Raw genomic sequence first — 26,688 nt, 5'->3', positions numbered from 1 at the left:
AATGTTCAAGATTCTTTGCTGAATAAAAAGTTCAAAAGAACAGCATTTATTTGAAATAGAAAACATTATAGATGTCTTTACTGTGACTTTTTATCGATGAAATGCATCCATTCTGAATAAACAAAAAATCTTTTGAATGGTAGTGTATGCAAATAACATTAGACAGAAATCAATATGCAACTGTCTAACCCATTAAACACTTTAAAATCACAAACCACACTAAACAGCTCAATCGGCTGAACCCATCAGAGTTTGAGATTGTTTTCATACTAGTGTCTCCGTCAATCTTAAAACCTTTCCATTGTGGAAACCCGAGTGAATTTTCATCTGCCAGTTCGATTTAAGATATCTATGTCTATCATCTGAGTTTGCATTGGTTTACCGAACGTACAGAAAGAAAAAGAAAATACAAAGACAAATTGGCAGGCGGTGGAGAGGGCGAGGGGCATTAAATTTTTACCACAGGGCCAAGGGGAGAAGTCAGGCAGAAATTGCTTACGACAGTGAGAGATGTAGTAAAGCTTTTCTCTTTCTCTCTCTCCGTGACAGCGATCTAATAGTGCTGACAGCTCAGGGGCACCAATGACACGTCTGAGGATTTGACTCATCGGTGATGCACACATACATTCGCACACCATGACCTCGAATTACTGTCTGCGCACTTGTGATGTGTCTGTTTCCCCCTTAATCTCATTTTTATGTAGAGACTAGCATAATGCATGTTAGCATGAATTAAACAGCAGCTGACGTAAACAGCAGATAGTAGTAGAGAAGACAAAAAATGTCTGAACCCATGTAGTGAAGAGTAGCTTTATATCCTCAGGCAGTACAGGAGTGTGTTGTTGAGAGTGTTATTTTGGTCACTTATGAAGCTCTCCTGGGAGGAGGAGGAGAGCAAACTCAAGGTGTAGAAACAGTTTTCTCTGTGACCTCTTCCTCTTTTGAGTGGATAACCTCATTGGTTAGACCTGGTGGAAAACTGGAAGAGCTCAGAGAGGTAAGCAACTGGGCATCGACTGATTAATCACGGATGGCAGCTCTGGGCTCAGTGCTAAACACACGGTTAAAAATGCATGAGCGGGAAAGTAAATAAGGAGCTAAATATTTTGATAATACGAATTCACACCCTTTACACATTTAAAGGGATAGTTCACCCCACCCTCATGTCATTCCAAACCTGTATGACTTTCTTTCTTCTGTGGAACACAAAAGGTGCTATTTCGAAGAATGTGCTGGTCGCTCTTTTCCATGCAATTACAATGAATGGGAATTGAGGCTTTCAAGTTCAAAAAGAACTCAAAAGCACTACGGCTCGTGTTATATTTCAAGTCTTTTGAAGTCATGCAACGACTGAAATATAAGTTGCCTGATCATTTTTTTCTGAAGTGGGCATTTAACCACTGCAATCAGTTCACAGAGTCAGTCTAACTTAGAACCAAGTCATGATTTGTGAAAGAATTATTCTTTTGAGTTAGATCTTTGAATGAATCGGATGATTCAAAATTAAACATTTTGAGTAATGTAAACTGAATCAACAGATTCATTGAAAAAATTTGACTAAAAAAAGAATCATTTGTCATGTATCAGCCATCACAAATGATTCTATTCTATCTTCATTGAAGATCTAAGAATGAATCAGTTGATTCAACATTAGTTGATTCAATTAAACATTTTGAGTAATGTAAACTGAATCAACAGATTCATTGAAAAAATTTGACTAAAAAAAGAATCATTTGTCATGTATCAGCCATCACAAATGATTCTATTCTATCTTCATTGAAGATCTAAGAATGAATCAGTTGATTCAACATTAGCTGGTTCGATTAAACATTTTGTGCAATGTAAACTGAATCAACAAATTCATTGAAAAGATTTGACTCAAATGAATCATTTGTCATGTATCAGACATCATAAACGATTATATTCTATCTTCATTAAAGATCTATTAATGAATCAGTTTATTCAACAGTGGTTGATTCAGTTAAACATTGTATGAACTAAACTGAATCAACTGATTCACTGAAAAGATTTGACTCAAGAGAATCATTTGTCATGTATCAGACATTACTACTTCTCTCAAGAACTCCTACAAAGGTGACAAGAGCACCTGTTGCTATTGTTATTTAAAAGAATTATTAACAAGATTTAAAACAAACAAATGTAAGATGATAAACTGAAAGAAAGTACTAAAATGACTGAACTGAAATAAAAATGTCAAAATGGAAAAAAAAAGAACTTGCCAAAAGCACATTTAATTACTAAAAATTACAAAATTACTAAAAATAAAATAAATAAACAAATAAAAGTTGATAATAAATATTATTATACAATAAATAACACAAATAATATTAAACACTGGTCTGTTGCTCAGAAAAAGCTATCAAATGGCTTCAGAAGACTTAAAAATATAGGGCTCAAGTCATTTGATATGCTTTCATGGTGGTTCTTTTGTCATTTTGGAGCTTGACAACCCCATTCTCATTCATTTTCATTGTACTAAAAATACTGGCCAAGGATATCCTTCCAAAATTCTCCCTTTACAACAACAAAAAAAGCCATACAGGTTTGGAACAATGTGCTGGGGAATAAATAAAGACCGAATTTTGGGGTGAACAATTCCAAGCTATTAGTTTTTCTCTAACACACACACACTCAATTCACATATCTTTTTTCCTCACTCCCCTGGCACAGTCGAGAGCAGGCCGTTTCTGGCGATTCTCCCGGTATAATGGCACCTTTTCACATCGCTCTCCCTTTCTCTCTCTTTCCCTCACACACTCGCACGCTACCATCTGTGCAAACCCCAGTCTCCGTGCCCCCTTGCGCTCTCCCATCATGCCGGGGTAATCGTGGACTAAAGGGGGCCAACGGAGGCACCAGACCATAGAGGACAGGGCCAACACCAGAGCCAAAGATGCCCATCTGAACAAAGCGTGCAACGTTTAACAAGCCAAATAAACAAAATATAACACAAAACCTTAAACTGTCACTGATAAACGAGGCTGCCACTTAAATGCAATTTTTGGCGCTAGCCGTCTGCAAAGCCACTGAATATCAAGAGCACGTTTAAAGTACAGGGTTGCTGAGAGTAGCACATAAAGATTGCAAGCCTCCCCACCTTTCTATATCCCAGAATGAGCATTTAATTAAGGCATGAGTGACTGTTAATCATTCCCGGGCACAATCAATTAACACATCAGCTCTGTTCACGGCAGTGCCGCGACCTCAGGTGAAACCTGCAATCGCACACACCCCTGAGGCCTTGAGGAATGGATTTCATTAGGCTAGCGTTCGCTAACACTAACGACGGCACACATTCCCATTACAGTCATAATTACCGGTTTTATCGCTGTGCACAACTCTTGCATGAGCGGCTCGGTCACCCCGAAACCGAAGTATTAAAATCGATCTGCTAATTAAGCCTGCCTGTTTGCTGTAAACTCGATTGCGCGTTTCATGCCCCCGCCATTGATCGGATAGGGTAATGACATTTTACAGCAATCATCTGTATCTAAACGTCACACCGGTGTGTCTGAAAATGCACGGCAAGGGAAATTCGTATGATAGCATATGGTGTCTGTCAACGAAAAGAGACACCCATGACGGGACATGTACTGAAGAGGGCTCGATTCGAAAAAAACATATGTTAAAACCCCCTGGGCATTAGCATTTTGTAAAATAAGAGCTGTACATGCTGAAAAACAGACCCTTGTAGTACACTTAAACACTATCTTGACTGAAGTACCTGCAGGGCTGTGATTTGTAGAGTGCCATTTTCCATTAGGCTAATGCGCTCGTCGTTGCCCAGGATTCTCTGGCCGTCGCGCTCCCATTGGATGCTTGGAAGTGGGTTGCCCATCACGTGGCACTGCAATTGGGCCGTGGTGCCCGGAGCGAGCGTTTGGTTGGCCGGTCCTTGGCGGATGATGGGAGGGATCCGGTCGGATGGGGCTATGGGTGAAGAGAATGAGAGAGGCGTGGGCCACAAGAACCAAATTTGCATGTAACACCACCGTATCCTCCACCTCGTTCAAATTATACACAAGAGATTGTTGAAAAATACACACTAGGAATTATGCTAATTGAGATTTTGAGAGTAGCATGATGGTAAAATTCAATATCATCGTGCAGTAGTACATATAATGATGAAAATAAATACAATTAGGAAGAGTTTCAAATGTCTAGTGCTACATTAATCTGTGCAGTGATGCATTCCGCAAAAGGTAAAAATAAAATAAAATAAAAAAATAAAATAAAATATTAAAATAAAACTGGCCATTTGTTTTGTACAGTTACAGCCTGCCAAACAGAAAAGATCAATAATTCAACTGATTTTAATTAGATCTATGACACAGGCCTCCTAAAATAAAATAAAATAAAATAAAATAAAATAAAATAAAATAAAATAAAACAAAAAATAAAACAAAGTAATAAAATAAAATAAAAATCTAAAATAACAAATCTAAAATAAAATAAAATATAAAATAAAAATAAAATAATACAACAAAATAATTAATATAATAAAATAAATTAAAATAAAATAATACTGGCCATGTGTTTTGCACTCTTACAGTCTGCCAAACAGAAAAGATCAGTAATTCAACTGATTTTAATTAGATCTATGACACAGGCCTCCTAAAATAAAATAAAATAAAATAAAATGAAATGAAATGAAATAAAATAAAACAAAATAAAAAAAATAATAAATAAAATAAAATTAAAATTAAAATAAAATAATCTAAAATAAAATAAATTAAAATAAAAAATAAAACAATGAAATAAAATTAATAAAACAAAACAAAAAATAAAATAAAATAAAATAAAATAAAATAAAATAAAATAAAATAAAATAAAATAAAATAAATCACTGAATTTAACTGACCAATGTTTTGCATACTAACAGCCTGCCAAAAAAAAAGAAAAAAAAAAGCCAAACAGAAAAGATCAGTAATTCATCTGATTTCAATTAGATCTATGGCACAGGCCTCATAACTAAACTAAACTAAACTAAACTAAACAACTAAAAATAAACTGGCCATTAAAATAAAACAACTTAAAATAACTGGCCATTTGTTTGCAAACTTGCAGTCTGCCAAACAGAAAAGATTAGTAATTCATCTGATTTTAATTAGATCTATGACACAGGTTTCCAGGTATCATTTGACTGAACCGCAGCGCAGCTATAAACTCTTTTTGAAATGAATGTATATTGTTATTGCGTAGTGGAACTGAGCCAAATGCATTTTAACACATTTAGCAGGCTGTGTTGTGCTATAACAAAATTATTCCATGCTTTAAAGCTTGCTGTACAACATTAATGGGTCAATAACTAGTAAAGATGGATCTACTCTACAGCTGCATGGTATTAAATACACAAAATTTCCCCAAGATTATGCAGGACTTATGATGTGCTCCGTTCAAAGGCAAATGTGGCATATTCCTACTTGAGATCTCTGGTTATATATATAATACTGTTTTCAACATTGATAATAATAAAAAATGTTTCCTGAGCACCAAATCAGCATATTACAATGATTTATGATCAATCAAGTAACACTAAAGACTGGAATAATAGCTGCTGAAAACTCACAGGAATAACTTGCATTAAATAGAAACCAGTTATTTTAAATTATAATAATATTTCACAATTTTACAATATTATTATCGATCAAATAAATGCAGCCTTTATTCAAAAACAAAAACAAAACTTACGGACCCAAAATCTGTAATAGTAAATGCAAAAATGCAAAAAAGAAGTATTATTATTTCCACTGGGTCAAATTTATGTGACCACGTACAAATGCCTCTTATGTAATTTCTTACAGCATTGAAAAAAAGGCATTTTACTGCACTTTTCCACATAGGAAGTAGTGAAATTTTCCAAGTTCAAAGACATGCAGCAATGAAATGCATAATAATGCATTTCAACGCAGCACTCTAGAATAATTACAGTAGCCTGCGTTCTTCTACAATTTATTCTTCCATTTCGTCTCGTTCAGCCGCATCTCCTTCTATAGACCTTCTATGTGATGGCTTAACACGGCCGTGTTTCCATGAATAATGTATTATTTGTTTGACTAGAGCTGCAAAACCTACTGTCTATTGACCTAAGCGAGGAGGAAAGTCCACAGATAAATAATTGACAATTCGGTTACTTTAGCATTCTCATTTGAAAAAACAAGGACCTGGAAAAGGCAGCCTGCATCTCTGACATTTTCCCTCCACTGCAGCAAGAAAAAGAAAAGACCATAAGGTCAGAAAGAAGACGAAGGCTGTATTGCTCAAACAAAACCGTGTTGTGTTTCTACATGATGTGAAATTCATAGGCACGAAGAACCACATTCTTGGGTGCAATGACCTTGCGCTGCATATATATATATGTCCTTCCATAGATCATTGTGTTTCAGCTAAGAACATTACAGCAAACATCAGATGCCAGCATGCCAGGGTTGTCATCTTTAGAGACCACAACAGGCACAGGGGGTTCTGGGAAATGCGATTATATTTCATAATCCTGATTTTTTTAAGCAAACCTACAGCAGACTGTGCCGATATTGGACTCTTGGCGAAGGTTTTTCGTGTGATGTGCTGAGTACACGCGCACACACGTGGAGTACACATAAACAGTTTATCCTGTTACCGGGGAGCATGACGGAGGCGGCATATGTTCCTGGGGTTATTTGCATAGCTCGATTGTGCCCTGTCCTTTCTGATTACGTCTCCAGAGCTTCCTGCTGTTCTCTCATTTGCAGAAGCAGAAATTTTAATTTGGGGCAGCTTTGAAGACTTTTTAATTTATTTTGGTTTAGAGCAAGAAGGCTGCGGTGGGGCGAAGCGGCAATTTGTTCAAACGCAAACAAAAATATTACTCAAATCTTTGTGATAAGGCCTCACACAAGCAATTCAATTACATGTACAGTTCTGGACGTTTAATGTAGTTAGATTGATATTAAAATATCAATACGAGCCGACCGCCGGTGTTTGATGGAGCTGGTGGGGGTGTATAAAAGGGCAACTGTGTGTGTGTGTCTGTCCAAAGCTAGTTTGAAGAATTTACTCACTGCTTTCCACCTCCAGCAGGGCTTTGGTCAAGATGCTGCCCGCCACACTGATGGCCTGGCAGATGTAGTACCCAGAATCCTCGCTGTGCACATCTGTAATGGTCAGCTCTCCGCTTAACGACACCGAAAAACGGCCTGACTGTGAAGGTGGCTGACTGGGAAACAGCAGGACCTGTTCAGACCAACAAAATTTTGTTAAACTATCAAAAAAGACAAAATATGATAAATCACATTTAAAATTGCTGATTTTTAGCAATATAGCTCAAAACACAAAGTTGGAATTCCTATATCACTAGAATATTGCACTCCTCTCAGCCAATCAGATTCCAGGAACAGAAAAAACTGTTGTATAAATTCAATTACATTTTTTTGATAGTTGTTCATGAGTTGTTAAACTGCTTGTCGTTCCTTAAAAAATTCCTCCAGGTCCCACAAATTCTTTGGTTTTCCTGCATTTTTGTGTATTTGAACCCTTTCCAACAATGACTGTATGATTTTGAGAGCCATCTTGTCACACCAACTATTACTGAAGATTCAAATGCTCACTGATTATAATATTAAGCGGGGGGTGAAAACTTTTGAACAGAACGGAGTACATGTGTACATTTTTCTTATTTTGCCTAAATATCACATTTTATTTAGCACTGCCCTTCAAATGCTACAGAGGATACTTACATGTTTCCCAGAAGACAAAATAAGTTGACTTTACCCTGATCTTCAAATCCCAAAAGTTTTCACCCCCCATGTTTTGTGCAAACATGATCGCCCTTAATTATAGTAAAATCATTTTAACATGCATTATTTGTTGCATTACTGTTTGCTACTGATACAAATTACAAATATATTAAAAAAGGATATGGGATAATCAGTCCCCTGATATAATTTATGACTCATCACAATCACTTCGATTTAAGAGCTTGGATGAAATAGCTGATTTGCATTTACATTAATAGAACATCACTGTGCATTCAACGAGATACTCGGGTATAAATTTAGTTGACCGCTGAGATTCACATCCACACATGAGACGAACAATAGCTGCGTTATCTCAGCTGGTGTCTGAGACAGGGGGGTCAGAAAGAATGCCAGATATACAAAAGACAAGGCCGAAGGATTTTAAAGAGTCTTCCTCCTTTAGCATGAGGCTGCAACACTGACAGCTGCCCTATTGTTCTTACTTGGCAGTGTGTGTGTCACTGTTTCATTTTTGGGGATAATCCAGTGACCCCCTCACCCCAGCCCTCTGGCTCTGACCGGACTCACCCTCATCCTCAGTTCTGTTCTATATCTACTGACCTTAAAGATCGGCCACACAGAAAAACAAAGAATAGACGAGAGATTAACCGGAGAGGAGTTCACGGCCCGTCGTACAGCGGATATTTGATCACCTCTGGCCTATGACACACTCGGCTTGACGAAAAAAGAAGGATGAAGGGATATAAGAAAGGATGGTGGGAGGGATACGGGAACTGGTTTCCTTCCTCCGAGTGCTTTAGAACAACCAGAGGCTTATATCTTCATTTCTTCGGCTGTGCTTTATTAATAGAGACATGAGCGTGTTATCTAGCAGGGCCCAGGGACATGTTCTATCCCCCTCTGACCCAATGAGGAGACATGAACGTGAACAAGCTCCTGCAGAAATCCCAGACTTCCTTCTAACCCAGTGAATGGCCTGTCACCAGTATCCAAACTGGCTGAAAGGCAGCCTCTCTCTATTTCTTTCATTTTGTCCTTTTGACTCTGAAACTCCTTGGACTGATTAAAAAAAAAAACCTGTGTAGTTCTTTTTGCTTCTTATAAACATGAATACTGAATGTAAAATGTCCAGGTAAATTTAAGGAAACACAATGCATTAAGAGCCGGGGGGGGGTGAACATTTTTTGAATTTGAATTTCAGGGTAAATTTAACTTTGTTTGTCTTCTGGAAAACATGTAACTATCTGCTATAGCTTCTGAAGGGCAGTACTTAATGAAAAAATATGATATTTAGGCAAAACTAGAAAAAAATGTACACATCTTCATTTTGTTCAAAAGTTTTCACCCCCAGCTCTTAATGCATCGTTTTTCCTTCTGGAGCATCAATGAGTATTTGAACCTTCTGTAATAGTTGCATGAGTCCCTTAGTTGTTCTAGTTGTGAAAACATGGATCTCAAAATCATATAGTTATTCTTTTAAAGGGTTTAAATACACAAAAATGTTGAAAAACCAAAGAATTTGTAGGACCTGAAGGATTTTTTTGAAGAACAGCGGACAGTTTAACTGTTCACGACAAACAAGGCACTCATGAAAAACTATCACCAAAAAAAAAAAAAAAAAACAGCTGTGGATCATTCAGGCGACAACACAGTAATAAGAATCAAGCGTATGTATACTTTTGAAGATTCACCTCCATACAGATTTCATAAACACACACAACACTGATTTGAGTTCAGCGATCCAGTTATGCATGATCACCTGTCAAACACATTGTATGTATTGTCATTTGTAATCATATGTTTGCTGTCATGTCAGCAAACATGTGATTACAAGTAACAATACACATGTTTCAAAGACAGCCAGCCAGACATTTGTTTTCAGAGCAAAAGTGCGTCTGGAGAAACTCATCCTCTAGGTGAGATCAGCTGGATAATGAAAAATAAATCCATCAGATTCCCAGCCTATATAGGCACTAGACTTGCCTTCCCACTCACAATCTTAAAAGTGTCACTCACAGATCCATAGTGTGGATTTTTAATGGGTGTTGGGAATTTTTTTTTTTTTTTTCTACCTTATATCGCTGTATTTTTTATTACATATACTTCATTTTTGAAGATTTATTTTTTTGGCATTTTGCCTTTATTACAGACAGGACAGATCAGAAAGGACAGGAAGTGAGATGGGAGAGAGATGGGGGGGGGCGGGAACGGGAAAGGTCCTCAAGTCGGGATTCAAACACGGGACGCCATATAGCGCACAACAGCGCTATATGTCGCGTGCTGCCCACAAGGCTATCGGCGCCGACACATATACTTCATTTTTAAACGGTGTGGCCAGGGACAGTTCCCCCAAAAATGAAAATTCTGACATTAACTACTCATCCTCATGTTGTTCCAAACCCGTAAGACCTTCATTCATCTTCAAAACACAAATCAAGCTATATTTGATGATATCCAAAAGCTTTCTGACCCTGCATAGACAGCAACACAACTGACACGTTCAAGGCCCAGAAAGGTAGTAAGGACATTGTTAAAATAGTCCATGTGACATCAGTGGTTCAACCGTAATTTTATGAAGTTACGAGAATACTTTTTGTGTGTAAAGAAAACAAAAATAATGACATTATTTAACAAATTCTTCTCTTCTGTTTCAGTCTTTGACCCACGTTTGTAAGAGTACTTGTGTTCTGAAGATGAACAAATGTCTTATGACATTGAAACAACATGAGGATGAGTAATTAATGACATAATTTTCATTTTTGGGTGAACTATCCCTTTAAATATCAAAATATTTTTAAGCCCATTGTAAAAAACAACAGTAAGCAAAACTTTTTTCACACTCGATTCTCAAAGAATTTCAACACAGCCAAATCCAGCAAAGATTCAATTTTGTCTTTTAGTCTTTGAATCCTTATAAAGCAAAGCTTTGTTTTTTACAGATATACTTGGTCACTACCCTAGAGTCTGACCCTTTCTTTAAAGAAGCACAATGACAGTATCCGGCAGATACCTTGATGTGTTTTGACACTGACTGTAAGGGTTCCCTGGCGTGCATCTGTGTACTGTTGTCTCTTACCTGACTGCCTTCTTTCTGCCAGAACACAGCGGGAGGGGGATTTCCCTTCGTTCCACAAAGAAAGGTGACAGTACGGCCTTGGGCAGAGATCTGATCCCGCGGACGCACCACGATCTGAGGAGGCACTGAAGAGGAGAAAGGAAACTTATGAAGCTGCAGATCCACACACAACAAATCAAGACCCTATAGAGTCTATATGAGCTTCTGGAATGTTCTGCTATCTATAGAACTCCTCCAAGGTGAGACTGTCCTACAGTTACACAGTCTGGCAGTTTTGTTTAGTCTAAACTTGAGTCGCCCAAGGAGAAGAACTGTGTGTGTTAGTACTGCTGGTGGCATGCTGTAAAGCTGTCATAGCTGATATTGTGCATAGTGCCACATTCTGGTACCAGTTCTGCACAAGGAGATAAGGTTAGTGTAGCATCATTAGTATGCAAACAGAGCTATGACGTCTGTTTAAACTAAGTCAGAGGTCATACAGTAACCCTCACTATATTTAGCTGAAAATATGCAACAAAACCAACAGACACCTTTACCTATAAACACTTAGGATTTGCTCTGAAAATCATGACCAAAACTAATCCATATCATATTGCAGGACTGTTTTGACACAAAGCAGGGCTTTTGAAAATTCAAGTAGGCCTATAACCAAATACATATAATTACTGAAGGCAGAGGTTTCAGTGCTGGTCTTTCTGAGCAGAGAGTGATGGATATAAAGAGCTTAATTATTATGGAAGTCTTTTCTTCTCTCTGCCTGCAGAGATACTTTAAAGCACATGATAGTACATCTGATGCAGTGCTGAAGAGCCCTTATCTTGTGGGGGATATGCGGGCGTACTGAGAGCAAATATACATTTATATATTAGTAATCTGGCCTCTTTGGCCTAATGTACATTTTCTGTCCACTAATGAGTGTCTGGATATAAACGAGGACTCTCAAACTCCCAAGAGCATCATTGGGTGGCCACTGGGTTTGTCTCATCTATCTCTCTGCAGATCCATTCTTCCACCTCGTTCACTTTCTCTCGCTCAGTCTCTTTGATGAGACCTTGTTGCCTTTTTTCTGCCGCGGCTGCTTGGTTCTTGCCCTTAGTGCGAGTTTGATCAATGGTTGTTCGTGATGGATGCTAATCTGCTGGTCTTATCTGCCCTGCAGCCATCTTTCTACCCGGCAACATCACAAGGCCTTGAACAGTTTCAACCTAGACCCAACACATTTTCTTTTTTGTAATGAATTTAATCACTTAAATCCTGATAAAATGTTTTAAAAATGAAGCATTTTTTTAGAATGTTGAGACTTGTGTTTCATTTCATTCTGAATATCTTTTATCATACACAAGAAATGTCTCTGAACTAGGTCAGATGAACCCAAAAAGGTTACGAATTTCTAACTGATTAATTGTACTTTCGCATAAAAATATGCAATTTCGCATATTTTTTCCACATATCTGTCATTTTTTTGTGGACGGATGAATGGATGGCAGATGGGTGGATGGATGGATGTGTGGATGGACGGCTGGAAAGGTGGATGGATGGACAGATGGACGGGGGGTGGATGGAAAGATGGACAAATGGATGGATGGATGGACGGACAGGTGGACAGACGGATGGGGGAATGGATAGGTGGATGGATGACTGAATGGATGGATGGATAGATGGATAGATGGATGATGGATGGGTGGATGATGGACGGATGGACGGGTGGAAGGCTGGACGGGTGGATGCATGGACGGGGGTGAATGGATAGATGGACAAATGGATGGATAGATGGATGGACGGACAAGTGGATGGACGGACGGACGAGTGGATGGATGGATGGCTGAACGGGTAAATGAATGGTTGGATGGATTGATGGATGGATAAATTAATGGATGGCTGGATGAATGAATGGATGCACAGATGGGTGGACAGACGGATGGATAGATGGATGGAACAGGTGGATGAATGAATGAATGAATGACTGGACGGATGGCTGAATGAATGGATGGGTTGATGGACGGACAAGTGGATGGATGGACGGACGAGTGGATGGATGGACGGCTGGACGGGTGGATGAATGGTTGGATGGATTGATGGATGGATAAATTAATGGATGGCTGGATGAATGAATGGATGCATGGACGGGTGGACAGACGGATGGATAGATGGATGGAATAGGTGGATGAATGAATGAATGAATGACTGGACGGATGGCTGAATGAATGGATGGGTTGATGGACATTCTTACGTTCTGACATCTTTTATTCGGATGCATGGATGTATGGATGGATGGACCGGTGGCTGGATGGGTGAATGGATAAATGGACAGAAGGTTGGACGGATGGATGGACAGACGGGTGGATGGATGGATGGATGGATGGGATGAAAGGGTGTATGCACAGATGAGAGGGTGGGTTTTTGGATGGATGGACAGATGAATGAATGAATGAATAAATAGACAAATGGATGGATAGATGGATGGACATTTAGTAAATTCCACTTCCACTCCAATTCAATTTCCGGTGAGGTGTGGCCAATTCAACTCAAATTCTCACTCATGAATTGAAAGGGAGCCAGTTCTTCCATTTTGAATTGTGCCTGAGACTGATAGGTCTTTTGCAGGAACAAATTCCCATATTAGTAGAGGATGCTGCGTGACAGACGGGATTTGAAATTTTAGCGTCGAGGGTGGAATATAAACTAAACTGATGATCGGCTTTTAGTTGTGGGAGCTCAGCTGGGCTGATGGGTATTGATTATTTCCGTGCTATTGCCCTTTATCAGGTGTCTGTGAATGTGCAATCCTGTCACCTTTAACCTTCACTGGCTAATTGATTTCTCATCCTCCTTCCCTCTCCTGTGCAATTTTTTTTCTAGCATTTCACACACGATTAGAGTGACGTGTCGGCTCTGACAACACGCATTTATACTCAGGAAGGTCTTTCTCCTTTAGCTCACCTTAAATTTCCCACTAATTCATCAAGCCGAAGGGCTGATAGCGTTTGCACCTTCCCTACTAATGCGCCTAACAAACTGCACTCTATTTGTCACACGATCTACCTCAATCAGTCTTGTATTTCACCCCACCACTGGCGTAGCCTCTTTTTCTTTTTCTTTTTGTCTCTTTTATTACAAAAGTCAAATATAATCCAAAAGATGCAATCTGCATCAATACAGCTGTCTCAGATCAATTTTCCGATTGGCTCCCTGCCTGCCTGCTGGCTTTTTCTCGTAGAATATGTCGCTGAGCGTAGGCTGCATCACAGCTTGCAGGCGACAAGCATGTTGGAACAGAACAAGGCTCAATAGGGAGCCTGGCCACAGGGGTCATTGGGGTTGCTGTCCAAAGGTCAAGCAGGAGCCATATTGCTGACCCCGGAGGTCAAATCTGAAACACATCCCTTGTCGCTATAATTTGGGACACTAGTCCTCAAAGCAAACTGGAGAGGTAATGATACCAATTTCCCATTCCCCTGGCATTATTGACTGCATTTCTCACCTGGGCTGATGCAAGGACTGAAATATTGACTTAATGGTATGTAATACCACAAATCTTATGAGTCTTCTCTAAATTTACAAAAATGAATATATATGACTGTGAATATTAATGGGAAAATGAGATGTCACAGAAACAGACACAGTCTCAAGAGATTTCACTCTAAAAATATGTAGCAACAAGAAGCGAAAGCGACTAACAGAATGTGCCTTGGGCTGTGATAAATAATTACCAGTTAAAACAACATTACAGAAACAGCATGGAGTTTTGAGAGAATGGAGGTGTCAGATGCATGCTAATGTGATATGACAGGGAGAAGATTTAGGGAAAGGACTTAAAATATACATAATACCTCTACCACCAAAAAAAAATACCACGCTTTTCAAAGACAAATCAAGTGGATGAGAATGCCAGCTCTTTGAAATATGGGCCAAATAAATTCAGAAAAATAAATTAATATAATAAAAAAAATTACGTATTAATGTGTGTATATATATACACTGTGTGCAGAATTATTAGGCATGTTGATATTCTGGTCATATTTTTTTTCCAAACACATTTTACCAATTCCAAACCACATCAGTCTTAATAACTACTGTCAATTTTGTATTTAATCATTTATATGTGATATATAATTGTCCGTGAAGGCTGGAAGTGAAAAACTCCTTATATTTAGGTGTGCATAATTATTAGGCATGTTTTCCTTTACAGATAAAATGAGCCAAAAAAGAGATTTAACCCAGACTGAAAAGTCCAAATTATTAAATGCCCATAAGAAGAATGCAATACTAATGCATTACAAGAATTTGCAAAGTTAAGTCTTGACCATTGGACAGCGAAATGCTTGTTGAGTCTGCATGGTCAGAAAAAACAGGTGGACAAGAAAAGATGGATGTTAACTGCAAAAGAATTAGGAATTAAGGTGAAGAATTAGGTGTGACACCATCAGGAACCGTTTCCAGTTCTCCAGCGCCACCATTTTCCAGAACTGCAACCTACCTGGAGTCTTCAGAAGTGCAATGTGTCAGGTTCTCAGAGACTTTGCTTGGTAAAAAATCCTAAAAAATGCTCCTGACTTACAAGAATAACAAGCTGACGTGTTGTTAAATACATGAAGACATTTTTTCTTTTTTTTTTTTTATAGGCTTTATAGACAGATGAGTTGAGAGTGACTCTTGAAGGACAAGCATCACATCCTCTTGTGCCTCTGATTCAAGAATTTATCTTCCAAAATCTGGCAGTAAGTTTTGGGAGTTCATGTTTAGTCTCTTATCCTGAAAAGTCTGACTTGCAGAGATGGACTAAAATGAACTCCCAAAAATTACTGCCAGATTTTGGAAGATAAATTCTTGAATCAGAGGTACAAGAGGATGTGATGCTTGTCCTTCAAGAGTCACTCTCAACTCATCTGTCTATAAAGCCTATAAAAAAAAAAAAAAAAAAAAAAAATGTCTTCATGTATTTAACAACACGTCAGCTTGTTATTCTTGTAAGTCAGGAGCATTTTTTAGGATTTTTTACCAAGCAAAGTCTCTGAGAACCTGACACATTGCACTTCTGAAGACTCCAGGTAGGTTGCAGTTCTGAAAAATGGTGGCGCTGGAGAACTGGAAACGGTTCCTGATGGTGTCACACCTAATTCTTCACCTTAATTCCTAATTCTTTTGCAGTTAACATCCATCTTTTCTTCTCCACCTGTTTTTTCTGACCATGCAGACTCAACAAGCATTTCGCTGTCCAATGGTCAAGACTTAACTTTGCAAATTCTTGTAATGCATTAGTATTGCATTCTTCTTATGGGCATTTAATAATTTGGACTTTTCAGTCTGGGTTAAATATCTTTTTTGGCTCATTTTATCTGTAAAGGAAAACATGCCTAATAATTCTGCACACCTAAATATAAGGAGTTTTTCACTTCCAGCCTTCACGGACAATTATATATCACATATAAATGATTAAATACAAAATTGACAGTAGTTATTAAGACTGATGTGGTTTGGAATTGGTAAAATGTGTTTGGAAAAAAAATATGACCAGAATATCAACATGCCTAATAATTCTGCACACAGTGTATATATATATATATATATATATATATATAGTCCTGTCAAATCAATTAATCGCGATTAATCGCATCCCAAATAAAAGTGTACTTACATAATATGTGTGTATACTGTATATACTGTGTGTATACGTATATGTAAATAAATATTACCTATATTTCTTAAAAACATGTACGTGTCTGCATTTTGGATGCGATTAATCGCAATTAATCAATATGACAGCACAAATACACACACGATCCTGTCAAAACGATTAATCGTGATTAATCACATCCAAAATAAAAGTGTGTTTACATAATTTATTTATATACTGTATATACTGTGTGTATACATAAACGTAAATATACATTACCTATATTTCTTAAAAACATGTCTGCATTTTGGATGCGATTAATCGCGATTAATCAATTTGACAGCACAAACACACACACACACATACTGTATATATATATATATATATATATATATGGTCCTGTCAAATCGATTAATCGCAATACATAAATGTCAATATATATTACCTTTATTTCTTAAAAACATGTATGTTTTTAAGAAACATACATGTTTTTACCGCAGGTCGGTCCCCACAATGTCAAAAATTTCAGGTTTTACTATCCTACAATGTAGCAAAAACAAGTACACACACACACACACACACACACACACATACACACATTAAAACATTAATTTATTTTCTAAAGTTAGCTATGGAGGAAAAAACAACAACACAACTTGCTCAACCATAAAATCAACTACAACTATTCCAAGATATAGATAGAATGCCATCTGTTAAGACATCTATAAGTCGTTCTGGACATTTCTTCCATGAAGTATCACAGATGGTGTATTTGATGGAATAGCAGTAGACAGAGCTGTGAAGGTGCCAGGTTGGCTGGCTGGCTAGTGACAGGTCAAAAGTGTCACCCACTCACATAGGCTAAACAAAAGTGCTGAACCTAAAAATTATTCATGGAACTTCGCTTCCTCCCAAGACGGACCGCAACACACGCAAGGATCCAACACCTTCACGCTCCCTCTGGGAGAGTTAGTGGTTAGCGAACACACCGGCAAAAACTCGTATGCAGATTCGTCGGGCTCTTCAAACATCGCATCTATCCCCAGAGGGACTCGCCTTGACAGGCAGTTGTCAGCGTCAAACAGTGATGCGGACAGAAAGTGAGGAAGGGCCACACTTCAGTGCTCAGCGCCGCAATTAAAACCCCCTACATGCAATTAATACAGTCTTTAGAGTGTAACCGATTAAACGCTTTACAGCATTGCAGGTTATCTACACCAATACAGGGCATATGTTTACAATGCCTAGCTGAGCAGCCGTTTCTGTCCGGCAATACCTGCCAAATTCGTAAGCTGTATATTTACTGCATAATCAAATGAGAGAGTCATCTGCATAAATGAGGTTTCTCCGAGAGCTTGTGCTGTTTTAAATACTCCCCCCTCCCACTACCACCCTTGAGGATACAGTAATATGCATGGGCTAAGATCAGTCCTGTCAGAGTTTGGAATAGGACCCACTTTTTTTAGGACAGCTTAAAATGAGCACAGTTGGAGAAGCGCCTCAGCGCATCGGGATTAATCTGCTGCTACATGGGTTTATTTCATATTTATTGTCTCAGCTCTTAGACATGCAAATGAAGAGGGCAGTTGAGGAAACATGCCGTGGATTATTTGACGACGCCGTGCGAATGATGAAACGAATCCGTCATCTTTAGTGGAAAGAAGACAGGATCTCGTCCTGTTTCTCCCTCGCACAAAGTCTGACTAATCTAACCCGGTGTGTATTAAACGTCTGGCTTTTCCACTGAATACAGAGTGTTCTGACACACTTATCTGGCTTAGAAGTCTAAAAGTTAATTTTATAACTATGTTGCAACACCCAAAATCGAACTTTTCACTGTCTACATAGACATCTACTTTTAAGAATATATGAAAAGCACATGACTTTAATTTTTTTATTATTTTATTTCTATACACTGCTGCTGAAAGGTTTGGGCTTGGTAAGATTTTTAATGTTTTTTTTTTTTTTAATCAAAGGAATCTCTTCTGCTCAACAAGGCTGCATTTATTTGATAAAAAAACGGTAATATTATTACAATTTAAAATAACAGTTTTGTATAACTTTAAAATATAATTTATTTCTGTGATGCAAAGCTGAATTTGCAGCGTCATCACTCCAGTCTTCAGTGTCACATGATCTTTCAGAAATCATTCTAATATGCTGATTTATTATCAATGTTGCAAACGGTTGTGCTGCTTAACATTTTTTTGCAACCTGTGATACTTTTTTCAGGATTCTTTGATGAATAAAAAGTTAAAAAGCACAGCATTTATTTTAAATAGACATCTTTTTTTAACAATATGTCTTTACTATCACTTTTTTAAATCAATTTAACACATCCTTGCTGAATGAAAGTATTAATTTCTATCAAAAAGGAAAAAAAAAATCATTGACCCCCCCCCCCAAAAAAAAAATAAATATATATTTTAAAGAAATGCTGTTCTTTTTAACTTTTTATTCATAAAAGAATCCTGAAAACAGTTTCACAGGTTCAAAAAAGAATATTATGCAGCACAACTGTTTTTAACATTGATAATAAATAAGCATATCAGAATGATTTCTGAAGGATCATGTGACACTGTAGACTGGAGCAATGACTGGAGAAAATTCAGCTTTGCAACACAGAAATAAATTATATTTTAGAGTATATTAAAACAGAAAACCACTATTTTAAACAGCAATAATATTTCACAATATTAGTGTTTTTTTCTGTATTTTTGATCAAATAAATGCAGCACTGATGAGCATAAGAAAAAAAAATTCTTACTGATCCCAAACTTTTAAACAGCAGTGAATATTTATATATAAATTCAGCATTTCAATTACATTTTAAAATATACTGAAATATAAAACACCTACTTAAATTGAAATAATAGTTCACAAAATGACTATTTTTACTGTTTTTGCTTACAAAAATGCAGCCTTGTTGAGCATAAAAGACATGAAAGACAAACAAAACAAGATTTCGTAAAAAGCTGCTTCTTCCCCATATGAAAGAACAAAATCACAAATTAGATCGCTTTAATATCTCCACTGTTTGCCCTATAGAGAAATTAAATGTAGATCAAATTGAGATGTCTGCATAAAGCATGTTGAATTTTTAAAAGATTATAACATCTTCCTACAACTGTAAATAACTGAGATTTGCCTTGAGCTGTTTATAACAAACCTGTCAGCAATAAAAATTTTCCTTAAGGTACTGTTTGCAACATTCTGACTATGACTTCCATGCCTAAAAATGTTGCCTAGGTATGCAGCTCACTAGGTTTTGAATGATATCTTTGTCAGGCTAAAAAAAAAAAATACTACAAAAACAGTTCGAGCAGCTCTAAAAGTACATTTCCCAAACTTTCAATTAAACATAACTCATCCAAGACACGAATAACAAAAGAGAAAATACCAAACACCAAAGACCTAAGTCGGGTTGTATGAAAACTACCACCCTGCAGGGAACGGTTTCTTTCTACACCCCCTTAAAAAGGAGTGGTAAGCTCTCGCTTGCCTCTGAAAACATGTTCTTTCTTTCATTCTGCCTGTCTGTCGGTCTGTCTGGCTATCAGATATAGATGTCTCCACTTGTGAACAAGCACTGTTTTTCCTCGACAGAAATAACATATCTGGAAATTACTTGTACTCCTCATTGCGCCTCAAGTTAAATACAGTTCTCACAAGAAAAACAGAAAGTGGTATAAAATTCAATTTCTAAAAAAGCTAAAAGTGAAAGTATTTACTTTATGCTATTTACGAACACTTTTAAGGGTAAAACGATTGTAGGCTCGGTGACTCCGCAAAGCTTCAAAGCCAAACCCAAGTGGTTTCTGCTGACAATACGGAGTTGTTCTAGCTAACTGACTGGGCCACGCTGCACAAAACCAACGTGGAAAAAAAATCAGTTCCAGATTCCTCAGATCTTCTAGAACTCACATCCAGTGATGCATTATGGACTCTGCAGTGGTAATGGCTGAGCTTTGGAGCGGAGGACCTCTCTTTCAGTGTCTCTGTAATTTGATCACGCTTTTCTCATAGTCTGGAGTGAAAGGACAGAGGTCACTCCTGCGCGGAGTTAGATAATGACCTTTTGTAACTCTCCTCAGTAAAAAACATCCAGAGAAGTAAAAAAAAAACAGTCAAACTTCAAAAAGCTTTGAAGTTTAAAATACATGCATTTCTATGTCATTTTTAACGGTGAAAACCAGGGTTACTGCTCAGAGTTAATGAGCTGGACAAGAATAGACCCTCATTACTTCTGTATGTAATGAATAGTTCAACCAAAAAAAGAAGTCTGTCATCATCCCAAACCTGTACGAAGTTCTTTATTCTGCAAAATACAAAAGATATTTTAACAAAAAAAAAGATTCTGTTTTTTTTTTTTTGGACCACATTGATTTTCACTGAACCGTTTCTTCAAAATACCTTTTGTGTTTTGCAGAAGAAGGACACGACGTGACATGAGGGTGTATAAAAGACCATTTTCATATTTGTGAACTGTCCCTTTAAGTGGATGACTTATGACAGGCAAATAGGCAGATGTGATTGGCCAGCGCAGGGTCTTAACCCTGTCACAGCCAACCACGGCCTGCAAAACATGTGAAGCACAACCACACGCATGCAGAGAAAAGAAATGGAATGGTACTTACGAGATGGGCCCACTATAATGGAGGTGAGGATGGAGAGAGAGAGAGACAAAAAAAAAATAATGGATAAAAATGAGTGGACTGGAAAGTTTTGTATTTAGAACATGAAAGAAAAAAATAGTCTGAGTGATTAATGAAACACAAGTGGGATGAAACAACAATGGGTGGCGGTGACAGGAAAAGGAGATGAGGAGGAAGTGATGAGAGAAACTCTAAATTATGTTTCGTTCATGTCATGTCAGAATTACCATAATTACAAGATGACTCTGAACTGCTGACATTGTTGGACTTGCAAAAATATTTGTTTCTATGACAACACTCATAATGGCAAATAAGATGCATGTGCACTTTTTTGGTTCATAGAATACTTAAAATACTTACTTATAAAGTATATACATATAATACTTACTATAAATACTTAAATATATATATATATATATATATATATATATATATATGTATATATATATATACACACACACACACACACACATGTCATACATGACTATACACATGACTTCAGCCTTTTTATTTTAAGATAAAAATCAGTGCTGTCAAACGATTAATCGCATCCAAAATAAAAGTTTTTGTTTACATAATATTTGTGTGTATAGTTGTATATTTATTATGTATATATAAATACACACACATGCAGTATATATTTTGAAATTATTTACATGTATTTACATGTATATATTTATATTCATGTAACTGATATTATATATAAATATATAATATTTAAACATAATATATTTTTCTTAAAAATATGCATGCATGTGTGTGTATTTATAATAAATATACACAGTACACACACATATATTACGTAAAAAAATATTTTGTATTCAATTAATCGCAATTAATCATTTGACATCACTTATATATAATTTTTTTTTATTTTATTATATATATATATATATATATATATATACACTTTTTATTTTATTGGTATTTTTATTTATTTTATTTGTACTTTTTTAAGTAATATAATACTAAAATACTATCTACTATCACACACACACATATAAAATATACATAAAATAAAAATACATATAGATTATACAACTATATAACTATTGTATTAGTATTTTCATTTTTTATGTATTTTTTTTTTTCAAAATATATTAATATAATACTTACTGAAATACAAATATATGTAATATTTAATCTATATATAGTCTTTGAATTTTACATTTTACATTTTCTAAGATTTATTATTTTTATTTATTTATTTTTTTTTTCCAAAATCTTAAAGATCAAAGCACACAACAAGCAACCGGTCATGATAAAAATTCAGATACGTGCAAGTACTTTTAACTGGTGGTACAGCCATTTTGGTTGTTTCTACTTGATATTAGAATAAACAAATAGAAATCAGAGCTTTTTCAAAAACAAAGTTCCGACTAGTAATTTCAAGTTTCGCCAAAAACATGAACAGTTTTGAATCGGAAATCCCATAACTATGCTAATTCCAACATGACGTGAACAGGAATAACCCTGTTCCAAAACACGTTGTAGATTCCTTCTGTCTGACAGTGAAGCCTACAATGTTTCTACAAAGCTGTACTAATAATATTTCAGTTTCACTCACACACTGAATCATCTCTCCATCAGCTGTCAGGTGAAATCATTCACAGCCAGTGTGCTGCTATAAACATCTATTAAGTGTGCAGAATATTCTTAATGCGTGCATGTTCCCAAGCCCACAGTCATGTTTTATGAAGCAAGATGTGCCTCTAACCAGATGGAATTATGTTAATTGCATCTGGCAGCTTTAAATAAATGGCTGTTGCCATAGCACTTCACTCCTGTAATCAGCAAAATGCAAGGCCAGCACGTGTGTGTGTGTGCTTATGTGTGTGTGGGCTCCGGCTAATACAATTCAGACTCAGCTGAGTGTGTGTGAGAAAGATGCTAAAGTCAGAGAGAGGAATATAATAGAATTATTGTCAAATCCGTCCGATGTGCTGCTGTGTGGACGTGTATGAGAGTGTGTGTTGAGAGAGAGTTACTGAGCTAAGCAGCATTTGTGCGTCTGCACAGTTGTTGTAACTCACCGTGGACCTGAAGTGTTCCGGATGCTTCGGCTTTGCCCACACTGTTCTCAGATAAACAGGTGTACGAGCCTTCATCTTCAGCCTTTACCTGAGTAAGACGCAGGCTGTTGTCGGCACGGATCTCAAACCTGGCAGGACACACACGCACAATTAAGTTACTCTCTAGTTTTTGCCTATAAACTGAGTCCCACTGTTCTCTGCCAGCTGTATCAGCAAAGTTTCGCTACAGCGGATTTAAGCACTGTAACGCTTCAGTGTCATTAACATCTGCTGCTAAGTGTTCAATGAGTTTTTAACTTTTATATACACATATTTTTAAATTGCAGTACATTATTTGCCAAAATAATGAATAAATAAAAATATATTTACACAAATATTTGCAATATTTAATATTCACAGTATTTAAAATTAAAATGTAATTATTTTGTTTTAAATTTAATTTATTAATATAATACATTATTATTACTGCTAACAGTGTTCAATAAGTTTTTTAACTTTTATAAACATATATTATTAAATTCCAGTATATTATTTGGCAAAATAATTAATATAATATATTTCTAACAATATTTGCAATATTTAATATTTACAGTATTTAATATTAAAATGTAATTCCTTTATTTAAAATTCTATTTATTTATATAATACACTAATATTATTATTATTTTTGCTGCTAACAGTGTTGAGTTTTTAACTTTTATATACATATATTTTTAAATTGCAGTATATTATTTGCAACATAATTATTAAAAATAATTAATATAATATATTTCTGACAATATTTGCAATATTTAATATTTACAGTATTTAACATTAAAATGTAATTATTTTATTTAAAACGATTATTTATCCATATAATACACTATTATTATTATTATTATTATTATTATTATTATTATTATTATTGTTATTATTAAGTTATTATTATTATTATTATTTTCACAGCTAACAGTGTTCAATGAGTTTTTAACTTTATATATATATAATTTAAATTGTAGTATATTTAATATTTAATATTTACACTATGTAATTATTTTATTTAAAATTATATTTATTCATATAATACACTATTATTATTATCATCATCATTATTTTTACAGCTATCTGTTCAATGACTTTTACTTTTAAACCTATAAATGTTTAAACTGTAGTATATTATATGCCAAAGTAATTATTAAAAATATGAAATAGAATATATTTACAACAATATTTGCGGTATTTAATAATTAAACTATTTAAAATGTATTTTTAAAACATTTTTTTAATTATATTTATTCATATAATACATTATCATGATGATGATTATTATTATTATTGCTAACAGTGTTCAGTGAGCTTTTAAATTTTGTATACATATATACATATACATATATATATATATATTTTTTTTTTTTTTTAATTCCATTATAATATTTGCCAAAATAATGATCCAAAATATTACATGAAAATACATTTACAAAAACATTTGAAATATCTGAAAATTATTTATAATTTTATTTAAAATGATGTGTATTCATATAATACATTATTATTATTATTATTATTATTATTATTAAATGTATAATTTATATGTATTATTTTATTGTTTAATAATAATAATAATAATAAATCAATTTAAAATCAATTCAATATATTAGAGAGGGGGAAAGAGAGAAAACTAAAATTTCTTTATTAAATAAAACTATTTTTTTTATATATTGCATATTTTAATACTATTATTAACAATTGTATAATGTATATGCATTTTATTATTTTAATGTTTTATTATAATTATTACAATTATATTTATTTCATAATAAATTAAAATGATGATGATTAGTAGTAGTAGTAGTATTCATGTATTCAAATATACTTTTTTTTTTCATTTAATTCATTTTTTGTCTTTTATCATATTGCTAATTCCACCACTTTATTGCTTGTGACTGAGTCTCACCTTCCCCGAGGCAGTTCACCTTCCTCTTTCCTCCAGCGTATGGTGGGAGTGGGATCTCCCTGAACCTCGCACTGAAAATCCACTGTGTCATCAGCGAGGACCACCTGATTCACAGGTCTGCGTACAAACATGGGCCGCTCTACAGGAGAAAGAAAATCCAGAAGGATCGATGTGAGAGCGAAAGAGAGAAAATGAAATCTATAGGATAAAGTGGAATTACAAACCTACCAAACACTACGAGCTCAGCGGGGTCGCTGTCCTTCTCTCCAACCATATTTGTGCCGACACACACATACATTCCTGCATCGCTCTTCCTTGTGTTTGAGATCATCAGCTTCCCTCCACGGATCTGTAAAGAAAAGCACACCACGATCTGTCAGGGGTACGCATTTATAAAACATCTAAGAGAAAAAGACACTAAAAACTGAGTTGGTCCCCATAGGAAGCCAAACATGCTGTGATGTTTTATGAACACGGTTTCTAGACTCTGGAAAAACGTAAATACTAAAGCAAAAGCCAGTTTGGTTGTTTATGAAACACTTGACACAGAGAGGACGGCCAAACCGATACATTTAGTAAAAGTGCTTTAATAGCCTATTTAGTCGAGTGGCTGATGAGAGAGTCATAGAACGGGCAATAACAGAGAGAGATACACAAACAAAAGGACAATGCTGTGATGTTATTATTATTATTATGTTGAAAACATAAGTAGATTTTTTTCAGGTTTCTTTGATGAAGAGAAAGTCCAGAAGAACAGCATTTATCTGAAAGAGAAATCTATAAATGTTTTTATCATCACTTTTGATCAATTTAAAGCATCCTTGCTAAATAAAAGTATTTATTTCTATAATTTATTTTCCAAAAAAAAGAAATAAATAAACAAAAACTTATACTGACTCCAAGCTTTTGAATAGCTAAGAGTATAATGTTACAAAAGCTTTATATTTAAGATAAATTCTGATCTTTGGATCTTTTTATTCATCAAAAAATCCTGAAAAAAAATGTACTCACCTGTTTTAAATATTGATAATAATATTAATAAAATAATAATAATAAACAAATGTTTCTTGAGCAGCAAATCAGTATATTAGAATGATTTCTGAAGGATCGTGTGACACTGAAGACTGGAGTAATGATGCTGAAAATTTAGCTTTGATCACAGGAATAAATTACATTTTAAAATATATTCAAATAGAAAGCAGTTATTTTAAATAGTAAAAATATTTCACAATATTACTGCTTTTGCTGTGTTTTGGATCAAACAAATGTAGGCTTGGTGAGCAGAAAAGAACTCCTTTAAAAAAACATACAAAATCTAACTGTTCAAAAACTTCTGACTGGTAGTATATGTTTATATTTCTATTCAAACTGATTTGTCTAAATAGCTTTGGCAACATTATATAAAAAAATACAGTACTTTGCAATTGAGATTCTAACATTTACGAAAATATTAATGAGATATAAATAAAATTATATACACTACTTTTGGTTTGGGTTGGTAATATTTAAAATCTTTTATACTAACCAAAACTTCATTTATCTGATCAAAAATGCAATAAAAATATTGTGATATTACAGTAATATTATGATATGTTTTTGTAATTTAAAAAAAAAAATAAT

At 35.3% G+C, this 26,688-nt stretch overlaps 1 protein-coding gene across 7 annotated transcripts in view; it reads right to left on the bottom strand.

Moving 5' to 3' along the window:
- robo3 (roundabout, axon guidance receptor, homolog 3 (Drosophila)) overlaps positions 1 to 26,688 on the bottom strand; it is a 207,182-nt gene that overhangs the window by 21,100 nt on the left and 159,394 nt on the right. For 4 of the 7 annotated variants that reach the window (XM_051121300.1, XM_051121294.1, XM_051121293.1 and 1 more), the window contains 7 exons: positions 25,297 to 25,417; positions 25,069 to 25,207; positions 23,136 to 23,263; positions 21,085 to 21,096; positions 10,834 to 10,958; positions 7,062 to 7,233; positions 3,746 to 3,951 (listed from right to left, as the gene is read on the bottom strand). In XM_051121300.1, the coding sequence (XP_050977257.1) occupies positions 3,746 to 3,951; positions 7,062 to 7,233; positions 10,834 to 10,958; positions 21,085 to 21,096; positions 23,136 to 23,263; positions 25,069 to 25,207; positions 25,297 to 25,417 (903 nt within the window). The remainder of the gene's footprint in view (positions 1 to 3,745; positions 3,952 to 7,061; positions 7,234 to 10,833; positions 10,959 to 21,084; positions 21,097 to 23,135; positions 23,264 to 25,068; positions 25,208 to 25,296; positions 25,418 to 26,688) is intronic. The other 3 variants (XM_051121297.1, XM_051121295.1, XM_051121299.1) reach the window with 1 other exon arrangement.

Source organism: Labeo rohita, chromosome 10 (assembly GCF_022985175.1).
Source record: "Labeo rohita strain BAU-BD-2019 chromosome 10, IGBB_LRoh.1.0, whole genome shotgun sequence".
Taxonomy (NCBI): domain Eukaryota; kingdom Metazoa; phylum Chordata; class Actinopteri; order Cypriniformes; family Cyprinidae; genus Labeo; species Labeo rohita.
This window is presented reverse-complemented; position numbering and strand designations above follow the sequence as displayed.